The 7,180-nt window shown below is 40.7% G+C and overlaps 1 protein-coding gene across 1 annotated transcript; it reads left to right on the top strand.

Moving 5' to 3' along the window:
• The first annotated feature begins 832 nt into the window (after positions 1–832).
• NIPSNAP3A (nipsnap homolog 3A (C. elegans)) lies at positions 833–5,570 on the top strand. Its single transcript, XM_009703213.1, has 5 exons — positions 833–1,042; positions 3,012–3,173; positions 4,698–4,847; positions 5,235–5,321; positions 5,424–5,570. The coding sequence occupies exons 1-5, from the start codon at positions 889–891 to the stop codon at positions 5,498–5,500; spliced, it is 630 nt and encodes a 209-aa protein (XP_009701515.1). The 5' UTR covers positions 833–888; the 3' UTR covers positions 5,501–5,570.
• Positions 5,571–7,180: the final 1,610 nt, after the last annotated feature.

The following is a 7,180-nucleotide window of genomic DNA, read 5'->3' as shown; positions in this document are numbered from 1 at the left end:
GGGGGCTGTCGCTGTCGTTGCTGCGACATCCTCTTTACCGGTCCTGTTTGCAAGCACGGGCACGCCTTAATTTTTCTAGTTTCATTTGGGAGGCGAGTAGCACGTTCCACATTACTGAGGCAGTTGCAAAATTAAGCATATTCTGGGACTTCTGAAGGGTTTTATGTTACGTGAATAGAAAAACTGTTCTTGACCAGCCTTTGGGAAGCGGCCAGTGAAGGGCAAGGATGCAGATTCTGGCAACCTTGTGCTGGAATGAATCAGTCTTTCCCCAAGCATTGGTATCTTCTTCTTTCTTTTACCAACAATATGTAATTTGCTAATACTGATGTAAGATTGTAATTAGAAAACAGATTGCAGTAGTGTGAGTTGGTCAGGCCAGGGCAACGCAGGCAGATGTTGATGTTGCCTCTGCTTTGGTGGCATCGGTAGCCTTGCCTTTGAATAATGCGTTTAGCGAACTCTCTTTTTATTGCTTTGACTTTTTGCATCCTGCTCGTGGCTTCCTGAGGCTGAGGTATGAGAAAAGGAAAATCCGGCTTTGTTATGAGCTAATAATTTATCAGTTGAGTGCGACAAATAAAATACATGTCATGGTCTGTCTCACTGCCAGAAGGAGTTGCAGCAAATAATGTGCATGGGAGCTATTTCCAAAGAAAAAAGTCACAAGATACTTTTGTAGTGGAGATCACGAAGTACACCCTCTCCCAGCCCCCAGTAAAAAAATCCATCTATAGCATCTCACTGTTTTAAAAAACATCTAGAAATTAGACAGAAGACGGTTTTCTGGCTTGAGAATTAGTTTTAGTTATTTTTCTTAATATTTTCTTCCAGGTACTCGCATTCCTTGCTACAGGGCCCAGACAAAATAATAGCATTTTCTATGAAATGCGCACATACGATATTAAGCCATCGAAGATGAAGGAGTTTGTGGAAATGGTCAACAAGTACTTGCACCTCCGCACAGCTCACTCGGAGCTGGTGGGATTCTGGTCTGCGGAGCTGGGAGCGATGAATAAGGTGGTCCACCTTTGGAAGTACGGTACGCTCAGCATCCCTTTGCACTGCTCTGCTTTCTCTGTGCTCTCTGTCCTCTAGACAAGAAAGCGAGGAGAATGCTTACCCAGCTTTTATTTGTTGCTCTTACAACTCACAAGAAAGTGTCCCAAAAAAGTTTGTTCCTGTACTGATTACTGAAGAGAACACTGCAGAGCCCATCAGGACAATTTTCACATGTTGGAATGAGAGAATTACAGCTATTCTTAACAGCAATCTCTGCTTAAAACAGGTATAATAGAGGAACTGCGGCAGAGTGCTTTGTTCATGGTAAGTGTTTTTGACTTAGGGCCAGTTCCTGAACCACAAATGTCTTCAGAATTTCAAAATGGGTGGAAAGAAGATTGACACCTCTTTAATAAGATAATACATCTAAGTGCAGAAAATCTATATGCACTCTGTGTATGTTTATATACATGTGTAATTGTTCTCAAATTTTAGGTCAGCGTAACAGTCACTCTTCTAAAACAATGATCATGGAGTTTGCATGCTTAAACTTCTTCTGCAGCTGGGCTATGCTGAGGTGGGAAGCCACTCCACCAGCTCCGACATCCCAAGAGCACAAGGTGTTTCGTTGCCCCTTCAGCCTTGGTAGCAACAGGCTTCTTACCGTATAATCAACTTTTTATGTTGTTAGAGTCGGTGCTGACCTGGAAGGTGCTGGTGAGCCAAGAAAAGCTACGGTTATGTGAGAAACTAGGTGTGCTGGCTGTGCGCTTTGTGGAGCCCAAGGGAACTTGATACTTGGGTTCTGGAGAGGTGGGAAGGCACACCGGTGTAATTTCTTTGTGTACCTGCTGCAGTCGAGGGTATATCTGCATGCTGAGACAGAGAATTTTATTTCTGACATCCTCAGTCTGCTCAGTTGAAATCCAGCATGTTCACAGTACCTGTTTAGAATGAAGGGTCACCCCTTTTGTCCTGGAGGGGTGAATGGACCAGTTGTCTGTTGATGGGAATATTATGAGTTTACGTGCGTCTGTGGTTAATAAATTGTCCTGCTTCTCAGAACTTTTTTTGCCTTGGCTATTGTTTCTTCATCTAAAAAAAACCAAAGCATTTTTAATAATCTATGATAAACTTTTAAAATGTAAAACTAAGGAAAAACCTGTAATTTTTATTTCTTTCTTAATGGTGTTTACATGCGTAAGTTACAACTTGATTCATCAGACCCCGGCTTATATCTTTTTAGTAGTTAAAAATAATTGGTATATTTTTCTCTTAGTTCCAATATACTGGTATTTCTCAAGGTTCTTCCCATTCTTACATGCTGGATTTTCTCTTGTATTGTTGAAAGCTGTCTGCATAAACATACTGCTTGAGGTGCCACTGCAGCCTAACCAACTGAAATTCAGAGACTCTTAATTCAGTGGATTTGGTTTTAATTAAGGAAAAAAAAAAGAAGAAAATATTTAGATTCTGGGCATTTAATAAGTTTTTATATACCTGTACAAACGAACATTACTTCTACACTTGTAATTTTAATGTCATTTTATATAAGCCAAAACTCTTATTTTTCTTCATTTTCTCTTGGTAGGTTAATATTCCTTCCAAATTTTCTTTTCGACTTCACTCCTTAATCTACTGTGCTTTCTCCGAGCCTCCTTATCCTTGGTAACTGTTGTCACATCCAGTAGTCCCTGTGGATGCCATGTATGAATCTTTCTTAACAGTAACATCGCTTAACGTATTTTAACTTTTTTTGTAAACATTCTTGAAAAATTTGGTTTGGCTTGAAACCGTTTAAATCTGAGAGCTAAAGCAAAGATTTTTGCAGAATTTAAAGGAAACTTAGCACATCTGCTTCGAGCCAATGCGCTGTTTAAAGATACTAGTTTCAAACTTACATAAGCGCAGCTTGCCTCTGTGTAATTATACATTTTGATTGAGTCTGACGTGACATTAAGTGCAGCTTTTCATAGTTTTTTGTTTGTTTTTTTTTCCCTTTCTTACAGATAATTTTGCCCACAGAACAGCAGTCCGGCATGCACTAGCCAATGACAAAGACTGGCAGGAAAAATTCATCGCCCCAGCTCTCCCCTTGATAGAAAAGCAGCACAATGAGGTTGCTTATCTGGTACCCTGGTGTCAGCTTGGGAAGCCTCCAAAAGAAGGGGGTGAGCTTATCTTCTGTTTTGCTGATTAAAGTTACTGATGCTGATGGATTAACAAAAAATGGCTTAAAGTTTAAACCAGGTATTCATGTGGTTTTATAACCCTTTATGTAACAAGTACATGTACGTGCACCCAAGTGAAAAGGTGACATAACACAGATGAGGGACAAAGTTTTTAAGAAGGATTTCACACTAACTTACGTCAGTAACTGCCTAGAGCCCTGATCATTAAGGTTGTAAAGAGGTGTGTGAATTGCTTAAATGAACGTCCAAAATGGCAATGCCATAGTAGCGGTCAGAGCAGGCATCGGAGACTTGCTTTGTCCGTCCATCAGTGAGAGGGCATTTCCTGGAGACACTGCAGATAACGATTGTTCTCTTTCACAGAGGTTTTTCTCTTTTATAAATTTGTTTTGATGTTCCTGCTTCCTTTGCAGAAAAGTTAAGAAAAAAAACCTACTTTTTAAAGATACATGCAAGTCAAGCATACTTTGTAACGATCATAGATTAGGTGTAGATCTGCTGTCCTTATGTATTTTAATTGTCTCTGTAGCAAATGTGGTAACAATTAATAGTATTTACTGTTCCCTGATTTATGAACATTTGCAGACTTTGTTGCATGGAGTGACATCAAACACATTTAGCCTTCACCATGTGCATACATATGGTAATCTTTGTTCTTTATTTCCCTGAGATGCTGAATTTTTATGCTGTTACAATTGAATTTGAAAGCATTCTCTTAAAACCGGACAGCTGACTTTTCAAACATTTCATTTCCGTTTTAGTTCATCTCCAGCCCATTGCTGGAGAACGAGACCAGACATACAGTGCCATATGGCAAGTGTCTAGCTTTCTATTGAAGTGTCAGCAGTTGTGACCTTGAATAACTTCCTGAACAGAAAGGAGATGGATAATGTGTCTTGTAGCAGCACTGGAGTTTTTTGGCAAATTATGCCATTTGTCTACAACAAGGGAAATGATTGTTTGGCAGAGCAGAGATGCTAAGCTGGTCCTGGTCTGTTGGTTGTGCCTTCAGATCTTGCTGTGACCAATTGCCAGGAGTCAAAGTGGTTTACAATGTCATAAACCACTTCAATGCCAGAAAACATCACCAGTCTTAAAAAAGACCACCCTGCATTGTTCAGTCATCAGCCGTACAAATCTCGCAAACATGTATGAGTATTTGTGATTTCTGTGAATCTCCCCAAACTTCCAAGCAACATTGAAAATTGCTAAATTGGGCTTTGTGTGAAGCCTTCTGTTCCTCAGGGTCCCAGTACTTAAATTTACACTTGAACAAGCTCCAGTTAGTGAGCTGCTTGCCTGTGCTGTTGTGAGCTCCTGGAAGCTGTGAGATGTTGTGCGTGCTGGCATGAAAGGTCAGTTTCGTGTCCTGCTGACCCCAAATGGCAGGGAATTGCAGTACTGATTTCAAAATAAATATGTCGTGGCCATGACACACTATTTGAGAACCAGCATATTAATTTGTATTTCATTCCTTGAGGTCATCTTTGCCTTTTCTTCCAGGAGTATATGAATGGGTTACTTTCCAGATGAAGCCTGGTGGGCCAGCATTGTGGGGTGAAGCTTTTCAAGCTGCAATCAACGCTCACATCAATACAGGCTACACCAAGCTGATTGGTGTTTTCCACACAGAGTATGGATTACTTAACACAGGTACTACTCAAATTTCTGATACAGACTTTGGCATGGGAAGGGGCAGAGGGAGGGGGCGAGCCCTTGTCCTTGATCAGCATTGGCCAGCTTGATGAAAATGTTGGTGTGGATCACCAAAGTCCTGTAAACAGTCCTTGAACCCAGCTTTGTGTGTTGGGTTATAGACTTAAACCAGGTGCTGCTATCTTAAAATCCTCTCAGATCTGATGTTAAAGAGTCGAACCTTTTAAAGGCTTGGCAAAAGATGATCCCACCACTGACTTGCCTGGAGAATTGTTTCTGCTAACTGCAAGGCATTGAACAGGTGAAGGCAGACTGCTAGGACTTATGGTACATGTTGTATTGTGGCATAACAGTATTCAGCTGACTTTATTTGTACTTTCTCAGTCCATGTGATGTGGTGGAATGAGAGCCCAGATCACCGGGCAGCGGGACGGCACAGTGCCCATGAAGATGCCAGAGTGGTAGCAGCTGGTAAGAGATGATGGATCCAGAGAACTCCCTAGTGTTTCATGCATGCTGTCAAAAGTATTATTTCTCATTGGATTACTGTCTTAAATATGCATTTAATTTCAGTGCGAGACAGTGTCAGATTCTTGCAGTCCCAGCAAAATATGCTCCTGATTCCTCTGCAATGCTCACCGCTGAAGTAGCTTTCTTCTAAAGGATATAACTGATGGCAGAAAGGAGAAGAAGAAGTGCCGTCAGCAAGTGCCATTACATGGATCATCATACGCTCATGAACTGAGCCGTTCTTCAGTTCACAATAAATGGATGCAAAATGCTGATCACTAACAAAGTGAATCCGTAAAATTTTGTACCCCGATAGCAATTGCTAAACAGAAGTTTATGGTGATGTTCCTACATCCCTAGGAAAAAGAATTCAAACCATATTACTTACAGCATGAACCACACTTGACCTCTCTTTCATTTTAATCTCTCAGTTCTTAATACTTTTCTGCATAGCTAGATCACTTACCAAACCTAATAAGTTAAGTGCTTTTTTCCAGCGTTACAGCTCAGGGCTGATATAATTTTTGTAACTTACTTTGGTGGCTCTTGTAATTATCACACCTTGGCTATTGCATACTGGTTTAAGAAGGAACGCCCCTACATATCCATTACCCGGTTATGTTTTAATCAGAGTTCTCATTGGGATGCTTTGTAATTAGTTCTGAGTAATGTAAAACATCAGTGTGGCTGGAATGGCATGTAGGAGATGTTGCCATGGAGCTGGTCAGATGGTGTGTCCTGATGAACTCTGCCACAAGACGAGCATTTATTCACTATCTTGTTATAGTTCACTTCAGCCCTTCCATTTTCTGTCCAGCAAACACTTCCTCAGAACTGTAGATGACACACATAATTCTTTGCCTTAGTATTTTAGTGTTTGTTTAGCATGCTGACGTTGATTATCCCTTCTTGTTCAACTGTGTAGTCAAACTCAGCTGATCTGCATATGCTTAAATTCATTGAAATGCTTTTTGTCAGGCTGTTAAAAGCCAAATAAATTTGTATAAAGCATGAGTTTTTAGTGTTTACAGCTCAAGCTCTTACTCTTTTAAAACTGTGAAATGATAAACCCCATTCTCCAAGTACAGCATTTTGCAGGTCTTGCATTTTGGTCAACAACAGACGTGACAGTAGTTGCTTTCGAGCCAGTAGGCTAGAGTGAATAGCAGCAGGGCAGAGGGCACAGGGGCTGAGAAGTCAAACTTGTATTTTGTGTTCAGTGGTACAGAGCACCCTCTTCTGCAATTTAAAGGTCACAAACTGGCACAGCACTCACAAGGCTTCCACAGGTTCATCACTGACCTGCAATGAGGAATTTATTTCACTTCTCTACTGAAGTATCTTTGTGCAGTCTGCCTAATGGTGATGATTGCTTCTGTGAAGTGCATTAAGATCTCATGGAAAGCACTAAACAGCTGTAGGCAATTACGCTTATGACCAAGGTGGGTGGATGGGATCCAGCTGCTGTAGTTAAGGAAGTGTAACAGGTCCCAGCTCCTATACCCAAGTCTTCATCCTCTCCTCTCTCCAACAAAGCCATCTTTAGCATTCGCAGGGTGGAACAAGCACTATATCAAAGACCACTGTGTTATATTTTACAAGTCAACTTTTTAAGGTATAAATGGCTGATAAACCATCACTCCCAAGTTGATTCAGAATGTTGCCTTATGACAGTCAACTGAAAGGAAGACTTTTTTTTTTTAATAAAAACATGGCTGAAAAATGGGACAGGGACTTAATAGGACTCCCCCCCCCAATGCAAAAATTAAGTTGTTTTATTGTTTACTGGAATAAAAAAGAGGTATACTAAAAACAGGTAC

This window comes from Cariama cristata, unplaced genomic scaffold, assembly GCF_000690535.1.
Source record: "Cariama cristata isolate BGI_N322 unplaced genomic scaffold, ASM69053v1 scaffold37126, whole genome shotgun sequence".
NCBI classification, from domain to species: domain Eukaryota; kingdom Metazoa; phylum Chordata; class Aves; order Cariamiformes; family Cariamidae; genus Cariama; species Cariama cristata.
This window is presented reverse-complemented; position numbering and strand designations above follow the sequence as displayed.